At 40.3% G+C, this 19,965-nt stretch overlaps 1 protein-coding gene across 1 annotated transcript in view; it reads right to left on the minus strand.

Moving 5' to 3' along the window:
• The window catches only part of LOC142181964 (uncharacterized), a 76,801-nt gene extending 71,700 nt beyond the window's left edge, over positions 1-5,101 (minus strand). Inside the window, exons 1-3 of the mRNA XM_075255683.1 lie at positions 4,812-5,101; positions 4,437-4,706; positions 646-907 (exon numbers count right to left, since the gene is read on the minus strand). Coding sequence (XP_075111784.1) covers positions 646-907; positions 4,437-4,706; positions 4,812-5,101 — 822 coding nt within the window. The remainder of the gene's footprint in view (positions 1-645; positions 908-4,436; positions 4,707-4,811) is intronic.
• Positions 5,102-19,965: the final 14,864 nt, after the last annotated feature.

The following is a 19,965-nucleotide window of genomic DNA, read 5'->3' on the forward strand; positions in this document are numbered from 1 at the left end:
TTCAACCATGTTAGCTTGATTCTTTTTCTTCTTATCATTCTTTGGCGCACGACAATCCACGGCCTTATGCCCAGATTTTCCACAGTTGTGGCAATTGCCCTTGAACTTTTTCTTGCTTGGGTAATTCTTTGGTCCAGAAGCCTTCTTCCTCTTCTTATTTTGTGGCGCCTCCTCAACAACGTTTGCCCCCATTATTGTCGAGTTTCCACGTGACTTCTTTTCAACATTTTTGTTGTCTTCTTCTATCCTCAAACGAACAATCAAGTCTTCTAGTATTATCTCCTTCCGCTTGTGTTTAAGATAGTTCTTAAAATCCTTCCACAATGGAGGTAACTTCTCAATGAAAGCAGCGACTTGAAAGGCCTCATTTATGACCATACCTTCAGCAAGGAGGTCATGCACAATGACTTGTAATTCTTGGACTTGAGTTATGACTGACCTAGTGTCAATCATCTTGAAATCCAAAAACCTTGCAGATATGAACTTCTTAAGTCCGGCATCATCAGTCTTGTACTTCTTCTCAAGCGCATTCCATAACACTTTTGAAGTTTCCATGACACTATAGACATTGTACAAGCCATCTTCCAAACAACTCAATATGTAGTTTTTGCACAAGAAATCAGAATGTTTCCATGCTTCAGTTACAACAAGTCGTTCATCATCCGGATTATTTTCAACCATGACCGGAGGATCCTCCTTGATGAAACGTTGCAAACTCAACGTAGTAAGATAGAAGAGCATCTTCATTTGCCAGCGTTTGAAATCAATACCGAAAAACTTTCCGGGTTTTTCTGCCGGTGCCATAGCATGAGCAGGAGTGGAACGGCTTGACGAGGCAGCAGCACTCGTAACAGTAGCACCCGTTCCCGCAACACTTCCATTAGTTTGGTTTTCATTTGTCATATTTCTGTAAAGTTGAAAACAATACAGAACTTGTTAAATCAGTGAAGTTTTGATATCTTCAAACTAAATACCAAACCAAACATACAACACGTAACAATGGTGAAGTTTTTATATTGTTCAAATTCGTACGTTTATTATTCCGGCAAAGTTTTTATGTACTTTAAACCGGACAGAAACAATTATAGGAGTAGAAAGCAACAAGGCTTTAGTCTCCAACAGAGTATATAGAAAACAGTTTAATAATCAACACAGAAACGTTAGTAATTGTAAAATTCCTTAAGCTTGTAAGCGTTACTGTGTTAAAACAAAAATCAGAAAACAAAACTGTTAGAAGAATAAAGAAATCTAGAAAACAATAAAGAATCAGAAATATTTCGAGTCCACAATTTTCTTGTGCATCCTTAAGGAATTTTAACCCCTTCACAAGTTGCCAAAGTAATGGATTAAATCCTCCCAGGATAAAACGGAATAAACCTTCCTGCAACAGTGGCAATACAAACTGCAGGATACCAACGAACTCAAAGAACAGAGCAAAATCACACTTACGAATTTGAGAGAGAGAGACTGTGAATTAGGATGTAGTGTATTCAGAAAGAAAGAAGTTCTAGAGTGTTTTTCGTGTGTAGAAAATGGAGCCTTGCCTCAGAATTTATAGGCAATTATCAGAAGAGGTGTCTGGAAAAAGTGCCTTTTCAGAAGAATACGCTGCCTGCCGCGGTTCTACCGCGACCGCGGCATAACCGTGGTCAAATAGGCTCTCTGAATCTGACCGCGGCAGAACCGCGAGGCTCTCTGAATCTTCAGCAAGATTCTGGCGTATTTTCAGCAGTGACTTGATATTTAATTAATTATTAAATAATTAAATAAATTTTGTCTAAAAAATAATCTTATCGATCATTTGCCAAAGCCAAAGCCGAGCGAGCGACGACGACGACGGCGCGAGGGTTCATTCTCTTCAACTCCTTTTAAGAGTTTTAAGAAGTGATTCTATATATAAGCACACAAATGTGGTTGTCCCTCACCAATGAGGGACAAAGTGCAAGACAAAAGTTCACTTCTTCAAATTTTTCATTTTCCCTCCATTTTATTTCTCTCCATTTTCAATTCACACTTCTTCTACTTTAAAGCCCAATGGCTTAAAGTCCAACAATTTACATATCGGATTCATGAGAATTCAATTTTTTTTAATGGGGAGCATAAATTTATAGTTAAAATTTTACTAAAAAACTGCTACGTATGGTAGGTATAAATTTATAATTTGGAAAAAGTAATGAACTCAATGCTAATAACCCTAAATGTTGAACTCATAGATTTTAAATCTTATGGGTTTGCTTCTATTTCTTGGGCATACATAAGCAATTAGACTTCTCTGTTAGCAAAGTACGTATAGTTGGACCAATAAAATTGATCAAGCTAATTTCACGGATAGTCATTAACTTAAGGGTGTACCCAACAATGTATTTAGTAAAATTCTGTAATTAAAACATACATCCACTATCCTTATGTATATATTCTACATAAAACGGAATAAAAAGAAAATTCATCCACCCGATTTTAAAACTTTACAACTAAGCTGCCACATAAAATAAAATTATCAAACAGATACTGTCACGTCATACAAATATCATACCCAAACACCTACAACTACAACTAGCAAAATAACATTTCCAGCAAGGTCCCCTCTATAGTTGCAGGACTTTAGCACATTATGCTGCTAAAGATGGGAAAACTATCAGGAGTTTCCAGCCTTATACTGTATTTAGCATTTTTATTTTATTAATATGATATTTTGATGACGTGATAATTGCTTATTGGTTTAATTTCACATGATCACTATACTTTACCTGTTGTATTAGTAAAGTTACAAAATGATTTTTGGTCTCATTAAAGTCACCGAACTATGTGTTAGTTGCCCAAAAAATACAATTCACGGGAAAGTCAAACTTTCGGCAACAGAATGGCACAAAATTTGAGATGAGGTTTGATATTTAATACTTCAATACCACACAAGAGGGGTGATTTGTATGGTGATCAATTTTTCGTTTAAACTGATTAAGGAAAGACCTGGTTCTTTTATGTGTTCCAACTACTACTGTTGCGGAATAATAAGTACTGAAATTAAAGAACACAAAAATTTTACGGGGAAAACACCTAGCTCAAAAAGTGAAAAAATCACGACCTACTTTCCAGTAGGATTTTCCCAAACTCTCCACTAAAATCGCTAAGCCAAAAACTGTATTTACAAAAACTCTTTTGTAAACCTAGGACTAACTCTAATCTCGTTGTAGCACACAGCTTCAACTGTTGCGATAACTTCAAGTTAACTCTAACTTGAAAACTCTGAGTACCTAATACAATTGCTTCTAGATAAACCCGAAAGGTACAATATAAAAACATCTACTACAATTGAACTAGAATAAAAGACAGACACTTAGAACTAGTTCTTCTATCTGGTTCAAGTAGCTTCAGGTTTGCACGCTTGGATCACACATAAATTGCTTGCAAAATTGCCTTGCTATTTTGCTCTCAATTCACGTTTAACTTCTGCTTATGTGCGTTACCTGTAAAAGAGAACAACACTGATATTTATGGAGTTAGTAAATAGAGATTGACTAGAATTCTGATGCTATTCTTCCTTAGTGGAAGAGTTCCAGTTGATCTCAACCTCTATCTCTATTCTTCTCTTAAATCGTGTTCTCTTTGATTAATGAGTTTTTCTCCTTATCCAATATACAACCTTTTCGATCAGGATCAAGAGATATCACTTCTGGTAAGTTAGGTTTATCTCATTTACGTGTATCTCACATGCTTGAATTGACCATATCTGTGCTTCACTAGGATGGACCCCGGTCCATGTCTGAGTTCCTTTGTCAATCTTCAAAACTCTCATTTACTTGGGCCAACAAATTCCTCATTTTTGATGATAACAAACTCTGTGCTTTTCACTCACTTAGGCCCCCTCAGAACTCAGCTCAATCATCAATGCAAAGTTAGAAATTTTTCACTTATCATCAAGGACCAGGTTCATTAGGTTATAAACATCACTTATTCAGAATATAAAGCACAATATCTCTTCCCCCTTGTGGCATCATCGAAAAGTTGCATATACAAAGTGTGATTCCCAGATTTTAAAAAATTTCTCATGGCCACTAGGGCAACTGCAAATGTATTCATAGATTAATCATCAGTAATCAACTATACATATTCAAACTATCAAGGAAAAATAAACAATCAACAAGAGCAAAACCAGCAGACTTCATTAATAGAGAATATGATGCTACCACAATCCACAAAAAGAAACAAAAACAGTTAAAACATGAGCAAAACAAGAAAAATCCCTAATCTGGGTCACTGAGAGGCCTAGACAAAGTTCAAGAAATGAAGGCTAAGGAAATTAAGGCTTGGAAGAACTAGAGGGTTGGGTTTTGGCTTGGAGAACGTGGAACATGTCTTGAAGAATACCATCATTCTTCTCCTTTTCTTTTGTGAGCTCAGTTCTGAGAGCATCTCTCTCAGATTCAACCTCTGCCAACCGAGTCTTCAACCTAGCTATTTCAATATCCTTTGCCCTACTCTCCTGCAATAGAGCTCTAACCTTGTTGTTGATAGGTGTCTTTTTAGATGAACCAGGTTCATTAGGAATGGCATTGACCTCATAATCACAATCAACTAGAGTATTGATTCCAAAATGGTCTTTGCTTGTGGTTATCTCCCACTTCTTCAGTGGCACTTTACCACGAGCAAGAATAATAGTGAGAATAAAACCATAAGGAGTGGCATGGGCCTTGGATCCATCTATTACCCTATCAAGTAGCTTGATTATAAATGCAGGCTAGTTGATATGCTGCCCACTTTCAAGACACTCCATCAAAATCAAGTCCATGTTGTTAGCAATGTGTCTTCTTTGCCTAGGCAGCAAACACTTGTTGACAAATTCAAACAGGACTTTGTGGCATGGCTTCATGTCACTCTTATGCGCAATCTTGGCCTCATTCACTTCTGTGACATCACAGAACTTCCTAGTAATGGCAAAGACAGTAGGAAGGGAGTCCAAACTTGACCATTTTCGCCTCGTATAGTCATCATACCCTTCAGAAGGAATGTCAAGGATTTTACCCAACTCTTTTGCATCAAAAGTCACTTGAACCCCTTTCACCTGGCTGGTAACTCTACTATCCTTGACTTCTGCATTGGCCATGAACTCAATAATCTAATTCCTTGCCAGCCTGCCATCCAACTGAAGAACCATGTCCTTCTAACCCTGAACAGCTAGAGCATCAACCAATCGAACCATCCCTGGTTCCTCCAAATCCTTCAAAAGTCTACCCTTTAAGATTCTTCGTTTGCAAAACTTGGCCAGCTTATCTTGTTCATAGTCAGATTTACCCTCTTCTTCACCACTCCAATCTTCTTCCTCAGTAATCTTAACTTTCTTGGCTTTCACAGCAGACCTTGTTCTTTTAGCAAAAGAAGAAGGTTCAGTAGCCTTGGAAACAGATGAAAACTTCTTTAAAGAAGTCTTGGTTTTCTTGGGCTTAGGGGTCTGAACCTCCACATCCACAGTCACATGTTCATCTTGATGGACCGGGCCCATCACATCCATATCAACAACCTCAACAGGCTCTGCAAACTTAGCTTTCCCTTTGTCCATTCTTTCTTCTTGCTTTCTGCCATAGTTTTTTGTAACTCATCCTCACTTTGCTTCAACTTACTCCTTGTGGCCCTTCTTTTTGGTAGAGGAATCTCAGCAGTTGTTGGAGAAGTAGCCTTCCTTTCTTGGTAGTTTTTGCAGTGCTGGGAGCTTTTAGTGTTGGGGTTCTCCTTTTCTTGGGATTGTAGCTTTCACCCACTTTCTTCAGAAGGTCTGATAGGGTCTCCTCAATAGATTAACCAGGTTCATCTACATGTGAACTGAGATTGACCAGCCCTTCAGCAGCCTCCCCTAAACCACTTCCCCTTGTTTTCTTGCTACTCTCTACCACCTTCTCTGGCTTAGTTCCACAGATTGCTAGTGTAACCGCTTCAGAGGTGGGTGAGGAATCAGCCACTTCTTTCCCTTTTCCCCTCACATCACTACTCACACCCTCACTCTCCTTTATTTTTTTATTCTTTTTAGCTCCTCTCCTTCTTGACTTAGGTATTTCCACATTCCTAACAAACCCAACCAAGGCAAAATGATTGTCCAAATTTTCAACTAGAGCAGAACGTACCTCAGAAGGGGGATTTTGCACAGATGTTGCCTGCTCAGAATTAGAAGACACAGTTCCTTCCCCCTCACTCGCAGAATTGAAAGAATCATCAGAATTTTTAGAATCTTGGGCTTGCTAGCCTTCAATTGTGCATTTAATTTCTTGGAAAGCGTACTTGTACACAGTTTTGCGAGCAAGCATCTTCACTCGCCTTCTCTTAGGGTGGGGGGTTATGCTGGGTTGAGGAGTAGTGGAGAAATCGGAGGGTGTAGGCGGTAGAGGAGTACCTGGGTTATCTTTGGGGTTGGTCATCTTTGCTAATTCTGGAAGAAATTTTTTTGAATTGAGGTTTGGAAGAGAGAAGAGTAGAGAACGGAAGAAATTGACGGTTATGGAGAATTATGAGAGTGGTAGTGATGATGATGATGATGGTTTTTAAATAGAGAAGGTTAATTAATGTCTAACGACAGGTTTTTGCAGTCAGTTAGAAGTCCAATCACTCTGAAATTTCAGGTTTGAACGAGCGGTTAATGTTTCCTAGATTCTATGCATTTTATACGGTGATGATTCTAATAGAGACAGAATTGGTTCAAACTCAAAAGGATAGGTTTTTCTGAAGTTTTTGAACATAGGTAGGACTCTTCTCATGAATTAAATATTAATATTTTTAATTGTGCAGAATGTAGAAAACATACCTCGTTATTCAGATAAACCAGTGCTGATGAACCAGGTTCTTCACTAAGAATCATCTTGATCATGCCTCAATTATCCAAAATAGAGACCAGTGAGTCTATTAACACATGGCTAAGGGTGGCAAGTGGGACGATTAGGCCCGGTCCTGGCCGAGGCCCACGAGCCCATATGGGTAGTGGGCCTAAACGGGCCTACCCGTTTAAGCCCAGGACAAGAAGGGGTGCAAGCCCAAGTGGTCCGGTTCAAATAATAAGCCTATTAGGATCGGGACCGTTTGGGCCAGGGACCGGCTCCTGAGTGGGCCGGTTCAACCGGTCCTAACGGGTCCCAAACGGTCCTAAATGGGCCTAACGGCTACATTTTAAAAAAAAAAATCCCTCAATAAATTTTGACCATTACCCATTTAAAATCTAGCCGTTTGGCCTGCAAAAATAGTTGTTTGGGCATTGTAAAATAGCCATTTAACTTCCCCCAACTTTTTATAATTACACTTTTTCCCTATTTTCAACTATAAATACCCCCTCCCCATTCTTTCATTTTTTCTTAACAAAATCATCAATATCTCTCAATCTCTCTCTAATTTTCTTCTAATTGGTTACTTTACTTTTGCAACTTGTGTAAAAAATTGTAAAAGTTGATGAATTGAAGTCTTCAAGTCTTCTATGATAATTAATTTTCAACAAGTTGTTCGTCAATTCGGTAAACTCGTTCCAACTCTTTAATTTTAATATTATAGTTTTGTTTTTTTTGTCAGAAACTAAGAGTCCACCAGACTGTATAGAGAACCTGGTTCTCTATGAGTTTCCATTGAAGATACTAATGAACCGAACTGTATAGTGATCTGGTCCTATATCAGTTCCCACAGTGCTAACTACTGAACCAGTATGTAAATGAGACACAAGATAAGTTCCTACTGTATAGAGAACCAGATTCTCTATCAGCTCCCACTGTAAGTAACAAACTGTAAAACCAATCAGTATAAGGAATCGGGTTCTCTAATTGTTCCACAGTAGCACGGCAGTAAGTAAAGAACACAGAGGATTTTTATGTGGAAAAATCCCAACTCAAGGGGATAAAAACCACAACCTACACTTGTAGGTTTTTAACTTCACTAACTTGTAAACACCTATTACAAGCCACTTTGTAATGACTCTATTACAAAGAATTTAACTAACTTGTGGTACTCTTACCACAAGCTACTTTGTGATTCCCTAGTTACAAAGAATTTAACTAACTTGTGATGCTCTCACCACAAGCCACTTTGTCACTCTACAGTTACAAAGGCTTTTACTCACTCCAACTTGTAATAACAATTATTACAAACCACTTTGTAACTCTCTAGTTACAAAGACTTTAATTTATGACTAAACCTAGTCACAAGATAAACTGAAGAGTTTACTGATTTTAGGTTTCCTAAAAATAGCTCTAAGAAAGCTAGATAGGAGTTACAGTGAAGAACAAATAACAAAGACTCAACAAACCTAAGGACTTAAGATATCTTCGATCTTGGATTTAGGTCTTTGAGGTTGTAGCAGCTTTGTTCTTGAGAGAGGTTGTTGCAAGCACTTGAGAGAGGATTTTCGTTTCTGATTTTGCAAGTCTTGAACCTGAATCTTGTGCCTTGCATAAGGTTTATGCTACAAAAGACATCACCTTAGTAATGTCAAATCTTGGTTAGTACATGCCTCCTCTCAATGGGAAGTGACTGCTACACTGTCTGTTGGCAGACACTTTCTGCAGTTGCTTTCCCGTTGTACTGTTGACTTATACTTCTGTCAGGGGAACACAAAGGTATCAGGTCCATCATCTGGTTCCTGTGAATCTGAAGGCACATTGCCCAGATTATATTGAGTCAATTAACTTGAATGGTTATACCAGGCATGCTTCAAGTTCTTTATCTGGTTCTCTCATGAAGTAAGTTATTTTACCTTCCTTGATGGTATTTATACGTGTGTGACATCACTTACAATGATGTAAGCAAGGTAAGTAAAAAGCTTTCCATAGAAAGTTGACTACTGCAATGTTCATGTACAGTAGCGTGTTAAGGCAGTAACTTTCCTGCTGGAGAGTTGATTTCATACAGTCTCCTTGGGAACTGGTAGGGACCTGTTTCCTCAGTTGTTCCTTCCTCTCTGAAGAGTTGAGTTATATCCCACACTGGATCCCAACCTGGAACTTTGTGATCTCAAGGTTTTGTAGATGTGTAACAGGTTCCGTATCTGGTTCTGGATAGTAAGTTTGTTAGATCACCAAAACATAAAGTAAAGTACCTATGCCCAAGGTACTTGTAACCTATCGGTTTTATTTACTTTTGTATTGTTTGATTAATTAATATGGATTCTTTGTTAAAAAAATATTTAGTAAAAATAAGGAAAAATCAAAGAGTGGTAAATCTAGTGGCCAATCTATTCCTCTTCCAATCCCCCGGGCTCCCTACCCAAACTCCATACCCGTCCTCTACCTGCTCCTATTCTTAGTAGTGATATTCTTTATTACAATTTACTGAGAATCAATATGTGCATAATTTGGAGGTGGTAAACAAGTAAACAGTTAGATCATGAATATATGAATTCTCTTTATGGTAATCCAACTATTGATGAAGAAGATGAGCAGGAAATAGATTTAGATGAAACGCAACCGGATGATGATACACCCACTAGTCCTGTTGCTGAAGTTAACCCAACTAATCCAAATAATTTCTCGGTTGACCCCCTGTTACTACCCCTACTTTTTCTAGATAAACTTCTAAACAGGCTGAAACATCTATTGTTTGGCCATTTTTTATTCAAATAAGAGAAAAAATAAAGTTAAGTGTAAAACTTGTGGCAAAGAGTTAGTTTTTAACTATGTTGATCGGGGGAGGGTGGGAGGGACGGGAAATTTGAGGAGACACATAATGATACACCCTCAAGATAAAGTTAAATATAATCAAATGAAAACTGCGGCTGAGGGGCAAGTCTACCTAGTCAGCCTGACCCTAGTACCGGGTCAAATCAATTTCAACCGGGAATTAACACTGTTACCGGTGGTATTTTATATTATGACTCAAGAAAAGATAGGGAAGAATTAGCAAAAATGGTTATTGTTATGTGCTCACCCTATAGTTTTCCTTCTAACCCTCACTTTGTGCATTATATTAGAAGAATATTTAATCCTATTTGTAAAGGATGGCCTCAAACAACCATAAAGAGCGATATTTATAAATATAAACATGAATATGAACAATATTTGCGCTATTTATTTACTCATATTAATTGTTGTGTTGCTATTACTACTGATATTGGTAGAAGTGGTAATGACTGTGATTATCTTACTGTTACCAGCCATTGGATTGATGAGGACTGGATAATGCAAAAACGTATTATTGCTTATAGAATAATTAATTCACGTCACACAGAGTAGTTTATTTCTAGCACTGTTACGTATATTTATAGATATTTTTGCATTATTGATAAAATAATGTCAATTTCAATAGATAATGCTACTAGTAACACTAATGATGTAGTCTTGCTTATCACTACACTAAATCCTGCATTTAGTAACATTTTTCATGTTAGATGTATGTGTCATATTTACCATTTAATTGTGGGTGATGGTATGAGAATATTAAATATTGAAATTGAAAAGGTTAAAATTGCTCTTCACTGGCTTTTTATTCAACCCGTAGAAGTAGACTTAGAGAATATTTTAAAAGATGTGATGAATTAGGCCTAAGAGAAAGAAAGGTTCCTAAACCTTGTCCAACTAGATGGAATTACATGTATGAAAGTTTAGTTGTTGCATATGAATATAGAAACCCCATAAACTCAACGTTTAATGCTCATGTAAGTGATGATTATGAGCACCTAACAATTGCAGATTGGGCTAATGTTAAAATGCTTGTAGATATTTTGGAAAGATTTCATGTTGCTACAAATAAATTTTCTGGACAATATTATCCTACTATTTCAAACTGATTAGTTTATGTTACAGAACTTGCAAATTTGTTTGCTTATTTTTCAGAGGGTGGAGAAATTTATGAAGAAACTATTGATTCTATGAGAAAGAAATTTAAAAAATATTTTTTCCCTATTCCCCCTATTTATGGTGTTGCTGTCTTGTTAAATCCTACTATGAAATTATGAGGTCCTCAATATTGGTATACATCTATTTATAATGGTTTAGCACCTGAAGATGAGGAGTTGTCTACACTTTCGGACGCAAAAGCGTCAATTAAAATAAATGCTCAAAGTATTTATAGTTCTTATCAAATTGTAATAGATAATGCTAGACCAAATATTCTAACTCCTTCTTCTTCTAGTTCTCAATTATCTAAAAGAACTGTAGGAATAAGAGCACTTACTGCTTGGACCGAGTTCAAGGGTTCTCAAGGTTGTCCCACTAGTGATTGTTCACAACTAAATGAGCTTGAAGTTTATTTGTCACAGGGACTTGAGGAAGTGAATCCCGACGGCTCATTTAATCTTTTGGAATGGTGGAGAGACAAAGAAAAATACTTTCCGGTCCTTTCAAGGATGGCCTGAGATATTTTAACCATTCAAGCTTTTACAGTGGCATCGGAGAGCGCTTTCAGTCAAGCAAGACTTCAACTCGGTGATTATAGAGCGTCTATGAGGGAGAGCTTGGAAAATTAGTACTTTTTAGAGACTGAATCCGTTCGGAACGAAGAAATTTTGGACTTGCTGAATCACAACCAGGGGTAGACGTAACTTACGAAGAAATGCTAGATGAACTTGCGAAGGATGAAGCTTCGCCCGGAAGCGGTGATGAACAAGCTTCTTTTCCGCCACCACCAACAGAAATTCCTCTGAACCTTGATGGATTTATGAAATTTGTAAGAGATACCATATAAAATTAATATGTAACTTGTATTTTGGCACATTTTGATTAGTTTCTTTTTCTTCTCAATGGTGGTATTAGCACCTTGGTTGTGCTCATTCCATCGGGGAGGGGGGAACACTAAGAAAGATTAGGCCATATTTTGTTAATGTCATACTAATAAAAATTATAACGCATTCCTTTGAATATCTTTTTACAATATTTTGTCTTTTAAATTTGAATTAAAAAATTTTAAGCCACAATTATATAATATAATTTACAAGAAATTGTCTTAGATAAATAATATATATATAAGCTATATAATTTACAAGAAATTGCCTTAGATAAAGAAATTAAAAAAATAGGCCACACCCATTTAGGCCCGAGCCCGGCCCACTTAGCCCGGGACCATTAGTTCGTGGTCCCAGTCCAGTTACATCCAAAAGCTCACGAAGCCCGGGACCGTTTAAGCACGACCCACGAAGCCTGGGCCGACATAGAATTGGCCCACTTAGGACCGACCCACGAGGCCCGTTTAGGCCTGGGCCCGGACCGTTTGCCAACCTTACACATGCCACAAGAGTATACTAGTTATAGTATGAGACTTAGCAAAGATTAATCTAGATATTTACACACTTTCCAGATTTTCTAACCAAAAAATATTTTTTTTTTCAATTGTTTTTTCCATTATGCATTCTAAACTGATCTCATTAGGTGATCTTAATCATCCCTAATTCTAACATATTTCTTTCAAAGTGCTCTCTACTCAGTGCTTTTGTAAAGATGTTAGCAATCTGTTTATTAGTAGCACAAAATTCTATAATAATCAGTCATTTCTCATAGTTGTCCCTCAAAAAATGGTGTCTAACATCTACGTGCTTAGTTCTCTTATGATGAACCGGGTTCTTAGTCATACTAATAGGTGTTATCACAGAAAATAGGGATGAAACTAACTTCAATACTAAAATTCATCAACTGCTGTTTGATCCACAGTAATTGAGCACAACAGGAAGCAGCAGCAGCAACATACTCAGCTTCAGCAGTAGATAAGGCCACTAAATTTTGCTTTTTAGTGTCCCATGACACAAGACATGAACAAAGGAAGTGTGCTATACCTAAGGTGCTCTTCCTATCCACAAGAAAACCTGCATAGTCAGCATTAACATATCACACTAGATTACTACCTTTTGGATACCAAAGGCAAAGGTCAGTAGTGCCTTTCAAGTATCTCAATATTCTCTTAACAACAGTCAAGTGGGATTCCTTTGGATTTGCTTGAAATTGAGCACAAAGCCCTACATTGAAAACAATGTCAGGTTTGCTGACAGTAAGATACAAGAGTAAACCAATCATACCCTTATACAACTTCTGATCAACAGATGAACCAGGTTCATCAATGTCCAATTTTGTGGATGTTGCAATAGGAGTATCTATTTCCTTTGATTCTTCCATTTTAAACTTCTTAATCAACTATTTTGCATATTTCTGTTGATGGATCATGGTTCCATATGAGTTTTGTTTAATTTATAAGACTAAAAAGAAATTGAGCTCACCCATCATACGCATCTCAAATTTACTTTCCATAAGTTTAGCAAATTCCTTACTTAGTTTTCTAATGGTTGCTCCAAAAATTATGTCATCAACATATATTTTTACTACAAGAAGATCCTTACCTTTTTCTGTCAAGAATAGAGTGCTATAAATTTTACCTCTCTTATAGCCATATTCAAGCAGGAATTTGGATAATCGTTCATACCATGCTCTTGGAGCCTGATTGAGTCCATAGAGTGCCTTGTCTAGTTTGTATACATGATCTAGATACTCCTTGCTTTCAAGCCCTGGAGGTTGTTTGACGAACACTTCTTCCTTTAAGTAGCCATTTAGGAAGGCTATGAGGAGTCTTATTGCTTCCAACCTTGCAACTGGAGCAAAAGTCTCATCATAGTCTGTGCCTTCCTCTTGGCTATAGCCTTGAACCACCAACCTTGCCTTGTTCCTTGTAACAGTTCCATCTTCATCAAGTTTGCTTCTGAAGACCCATTTAGTGCCAAAAAATGATCTGTCCTTGGGTCTTGGAACCAGATGCCAAACTTGACTCCTTTCAAATTGATTGAGTTCGTCTTGCATTGCATTTACCCAGTCTACATCCTGCAAAGCCTTAGCAACATTTTTAGGTTCAATAAGAGATAGGAAAACATCAAAAGCACACAGATTCTTTAATTGAGATCTAGTTTTATTTTCAGAAGTTGGATAAGTAATTATTTTCTCAATAGGACGAGAACTTTGATACTTGTAAGGTTTCACAACCAACCGGTTTCTTTTTGATGTTTCTCCCATGTTATGTTGCTGAGGAACATGCTCATGGACAGGTTCCATTTGGGAATTAGATTCAGTTCTTCTTTGTTCAGTTCCCCCTGTCAGGTTGCCCTGGATGGAAGAATCTGTTCCATCATCTGTTCCTTCTTTTGGTGCAGCTTCAGCTTGAGCTGTGACTTCACTCAATTGTTTTACCCGCCCAATTGCTTCATCTTTATGTTCCTATCTCTCAGAAAAAATGTTAGTTTCATCAAAAACTACATGTACACTTTCTTCTACACACAAAGTTCTTTTGTTATACACTTTATAAGCTTTGCTATATGAAGAATATCCCAAGAATACTCCCTCATCACTTCTGGGATCAAACTTACCTAGGGAGTCCTTTCCATTATTGTGCACAAAGCACTTGCATCCAAATGCCCTAAGATGGGATATATTTGGTTTTCTCCCTTTAAGTAACTCATATGGAGTCTTCTCTATAAGCGGTCTAGTCATGCACCTATTAATGATGTAACAAGTAGTATTTACAGCCTCTGCCCAGAAGCTATGGCGCAGTTTACTAGAAAAAGGCATAGTCATAGCCATATCTTCAAGAGTCATATTCTTTCTTTCAACTACTCCATTTCATTGTAGGGGCAGAGAAATTATGATCTATACCATGCTCATCACAAAATTTGGCAAACCTAGCATTTTCAAATTCAGTTCCATGATCAGACCTAATTGATGGAAGTTGATTACCTTGTTGTTTCTGAGTTTTTCTAACAAAAAAAGTAAACATGTCAAATGCTTCATCCTTAGATTTTAAAAATAATGTCCAAGTAAATCTAGAGTAATTATCAACAAGCATCATAACATATCTCTTACCGCCCGAGCGTCGCTAAACAAAAATCGTAGGCCACTACTTCGAATATACTTCGGAAAGAATCGGTTAAAACAGGCTTCCCTCAACAGGCAAAAACGATCTTCGACCATATCAGCTCCAAATCACAAGGCTTCAACCTACTCAGCCTACGAGCTATGAACCTTCCGAGGTGCTCAAATATCGCCGATAACGACTTGAAATCGAGGTTCTTCCAGAACTGACGACGGGTCAGGCAAAAATCTTTCTAAAGACTTTAACGAGCGGAAAACAAAGCCTACAAAAAGCCCACGGGCAAAAACAGTGTAAGAGCCATTGTCGCCATCTAAGCAAGCCTCTAGCCATATATTAAAAGGTCTCTATGACAAAACAACGTAAGAGCCATGTCGCCAACTAAAAAATTGACAACTTGAGGATTAAAATGAGCTCGAATCGTAACTCGATTCGGAGACCGGATCCAAAATAATTAACTATGAAAGCCTCCGGGCCACATATTGAAAGGTCTCAACGACCAAAACAGCGTAAAAGGCACTATCGCCGGTCTAAAAATACTTAAGGGTCAATTAAAGCTCGAATCGCAACGTGACTCGGAGACTAGACCCGAAATAGTTGAACTGAAAACATGCCTAAGGGAACAGCATAAATGCCACTATTGCCAGCTGAGTGAGCCTCCGGTCCACCCACCTGTAAGATCACTTCGACCCGAAGCACGAAAGGTTATCGCCGTCCGCCCATGCAGACAGGATAAAACTTGAGGGTCAATTGAAGCTCGAATCGCAACGCGACTCGGAGACTGAACCCAAAATAGTCGAAGCAGCAAATGCCTAAGGGCAAGAAATGGGAATAGTTACTACCTGCCAGCACGGGCATAGATGATTTAAGGGCAAGAAAGCTCGAGTTAGGGCCTGACTCAGAGACTAAGCCTAAACAGCTAGGTAAAGCACGGAAGCCCCGACACCTGCTCACATCAAGGATCGCACTTAAGAGCCTCTAGGCCAGCCCGATCAGTTCCGGACCTACAAGGATCCGGCCAAGCACCGAAACCAGCCCGCCTAGTCGAAAGAAATAACAGAAAGAGATGCAGAAGAAATAAAGCTTCAAATTTCCTCTTATCTTACATACACAAAAAAAGGCGCACTCTCCATCTATAGACATGCTCTACATATATCAAATACAAAGCAGGAAAATGGCAAAATATACACTCCGCTCCAAAGGGCTACAGCTTGTCGGGTTTGCTCTTCGCATCGTTAGCAAGAAATGATTGCGCGTCACGCTCGTCCGCCCTTGCTTGATCCAATTCCTCCGAGAGAGCGAAGCCCCTCGCACTGATCCCCTCGAGTACCTCTCTTTGGGATCTGCAATGAACATATTCTTTGACCCTCTTCTCTCGGTAGAGGGCTCGCTTTATTTCGGCCTGAGCATCCGCAGCGTCTTTCATACGAATCGCCATCTCCTGATCAGCCTTGGTTCGACTTAGTGTCGCTTCAGCCAGGGCATCAATTATCTCAGCCCGGATCTTCGAGAGATCAGATTCAAGTTTCCCGATCATGTCCACTTGAACTTTGACATTTTCACGAGCCAAGCGGAGTTGGGCTTCGAAGGCAGGGACCTTGACCGAGGCGTCTGTCTCTTCTAAATCTTGAGCTTGCACCTGAGCCCTTAGCTCACCACAACAAGCTCTGACGCGGTCGATGTTGCCCTTGAGGTACTCCAAAGCCTCCGTCTTTTTTTGCAGCTAATACAACAAAAAGGGGTTAACCTTAAGGGTAAAGAGAGCAAAGCGCAAGCTGAAAAAAGCTACATGTACCATCAAATAGCTCTTGTAATTCGAGCTCTGGTATGCCTCGTATCGCCAATGCTGCAACTCAACCTCTTTATCCTTGCTAAGGAGCCTAAGGGACTCGCCCTCGTTCAGAATTTTCTGAAGCCTGGACCCTTGATGGAGCAGCTCAGACATAATCCTATCACAAGCCTACACAAGAAAAGCTCAATAGAGGGAGGAGGACGCGGAATACAGAAAAACTGCACCTAAACTTACCACGAAGTGAAGCCGATGAACTTCCTCGAAGTCAGAATATACTTCTGTCGATCCTACCTCTTCGGCCCCAGAAGAACCGACCTCGGGCAAAGCATATTCACTCGGAGGAGCCGCCAACCAAGAATCAGATACTCCGGGAGCAGCAGACTCGGACAATGCCTTATCCTTGAAAACACGAGCCCGTTCAGCACCACTAAAAGCTCTATCACACTACGGGCGCCAATCTCGTTTATCATCGTCGTCCCTCGGCTCAGAGACCGATGCCTCTTTCTCCCCTTCGAAAGAGCACTGCATCATCCCGAAAAACCGCCCAATACCTACAAACGGCAAAGCAGATACAAAAAAAAGGAAGGAAATGTTACCTCAAATATACGAAGGCCAAGGCAAAGGCAGCGTGCGCGCATACCATGGTATTTTTCTCCCCATCTGGCATGGAATATAGCTCGCCACCGACGCTCATCACAGGTCAAATGGGTCACCAGCCTCCGGACCCAGCCGGGCAGGTCAAGGACTTCACCCAACGTCCATGAAGTTGTTGCAACAAGGGACAAAACACTATTATTCAACTAATTTTTGCTATAGGCAAAATCTGAAAAGGCACCAAACACTCCGCTCACGTGCATAATTCCACCCTTCGGGAAATGGAAAAAGCACCGCAAGGATAATGTCGACCGTCCGGACCCGAATAAACCAACTGTCCCACTCTTGATCCCTATCCTCTTCATCGTCAACTACAAAGGGCATGGATGAACGGCACCTCAGGGTTAGCAGGACCTGGTAATGAAAGGGCCGGTATAGCCTGACGAGATGGTTAAGCGTGAATTGAAGCCTAGCCTTCTCCACAAAGAACCCCATCATCAGCACCACTCGCCAAAATGACGGATGTATCTTCACCAAAGTAACCCGATACTTTAAGCAAAAATCAAGAACAACCCTATCAAGGGGATCGAATGCGAAAGGATATAGGTATACGCTCAAGAATCCATTAGCAGAGTTCATAATACTCTCATCCGGGGGAAGCACCTGCAGCGCTATCCCCTTGCTCCATCCACAGTATCTCCTCGCCATCTCCAGATGTTCCCCTCTTATCAAAGACACCATCTTTAGAGCGAACTCCTACGGTACCTGAGTGCCGAGATCAGCACTCCCCACTCCTTGCCGGGCCGACCCCAAAGTGGTTGCCATGACTATGGAAAAGCTAACAGATTAGAGCAAGGGCGTGCCAACACTTTTTGCGCCTGAAGAAATGAAGAACCCTATGCCAAAGTAGAAGGGCAGCTATCTAAAATAGTGAGGTCTTGCGAAGAATCCAAAGTCGCCCCACATATATGCGAGAAGCGGCGGCGACTCGCCTACCCGGAGTGAACCCCGAGAAACCTATAGCCTCGATGCAGATCGATGGGGTGATACATGATTCCGAAAGCATCCTTCGACGAGAAGCCAAGACTCGAGGAGCCGTCCGTATTGTCTCCAAGCTCGAGATAGCATTCTAACTCGAGGATCCCCGACCAGAAGAATTCGAACTTCGGGAAGCTCTCAACGCCATCACTCGACGCAAGGCAAGTACCTGGTCTTATGGTTCCTCCTTTCTAAAAATTAGGAACAAGCACAGGAAGCACCAATCACGAAAGCTCCACGAAGGTCCGAGGCAGCACCTGAGTACAGGCAATTCCTCAGCAGAAGTCTATCCTATACGTTTTAAAGGATCTATCACATCAAGATCGAAAGGGACCTCCAGGTACCCGAAACTGACCTTCATTTAGGATAACGTCCTCGAAGGCCCCGAAATTCGGCGTACTATCTCCATACAACTCGGAGGGCCCCGGCAGCCCGGGCCTATCAGATCAATCCAGGATTGGTCCGAGGTACGAACATAGGTTCGAAAGAGAGCCATATCGATCAGTAGAGGATCGGAAATAATGCTGATGCCCAAGTTAGATATCGGCGGTCGACGAATAAAAGAAGACATCCAAAAGGCCTCCAAGGGCACGAAAGCATGAAATTATAAGGCAAGAATCGAAAGCAGAAGTCAATGGAATATATTCATATTCGTAAAGATCCATGTAAAACAGCCCTCGAGGGGTCATTACATACAATTACAAAAGCCTATAGAAGTCTATACCTAAAGCGTAGGAACGGAAGGATGTACATGTGATGAAACCCGAGAGCCCGGTCCGCCCTCGAAGATCCATCTCCGGTATCAGCATCCTCGAGCGTTACCCCCTCGAGCACGCACCCTCGAGGGTGATTCTTTTGACTGCCACCTCCTCTAGGCTCCCAGCTCAATCCCCCAAGGGATCCCCACCGGAGAAGATGAAGAAGAGAAAAAGGAGGGACGTAGAGGAGACAGAGAAAAGAGACATAGCCCGCCAAAGCCAAAGGTTGAAGATTCGGCGGGCCTCAGCCTCAACTGCCGGTAGTGCCACTTTATCCCTTGGGAAAGGAAAAACCCAAGGGATGAAGTGCCACACCAGGCCTGGGTAGGAGAGTGAGCAGCGGTGCATAGTCCGAATGACTGTCTACATAAGGGGGAAACCGACTCCTTGTCCATCATCATCTCGGTCCAACAGCAGCAGTAAAGACAAGTATGTCGACGACCACAGCAGTGACGGGATATCATGATTCTGATCGACAAGGGGAAGCACCGCAGAAGGCTGCAACACGATCTAAGGGAGCTTTTGCCAAACGGGCTTGAAGCTATAAGCCCCAAGCATAATGCTCAAGGATGAAGGAAGAGGATTAGCAGGAATAGGCGAGCAAATCGATAAAGGCACTAGGATGGGAAAAACAACGCCAAAGCACCCATTATTTATAGGGGGTTACAACACGGCTGTCGAGGCTTTGAAAGATTGATCGACGGACGTAGTTAATGCACCCTTGGGAAACCAAATTGGCGGCGGTACCTTCACCTTGGAGGGCGGGAATCGGGAGTGCATTGAATGAAGTCAAAAATACACAAGCCCGTGGATGCCCCGGTTACCACTAAAACTCATGCCACGAGTTGCATCACCGGTATGGCATCGCCGAAAAAAGCTCGAGGAGTCAAGTGTTAGAATCATTTCCCATCACTTCGTTATGGGAAACACGTAGACTATTTGTACGCGGCAAAATTAGAGGACTTGGTTTCTCACTGCCAAAGTCATTTTGGA

This window comes from Nicotiana tabacum, chromosome 6 (assembly GCF_000715075.1).
Source record: "Nicotiana tabacum cultivar K326 chromosome 6, ASM71507v2, whole genome shotgun sequence".
NCBI classification, from domain to species: Eukaryota; Viridiplantae; Streptophyta; class Magnoliopsida; order Solanales; family Solanaceae; genus Nicotiana; species Nicotiana tabacum.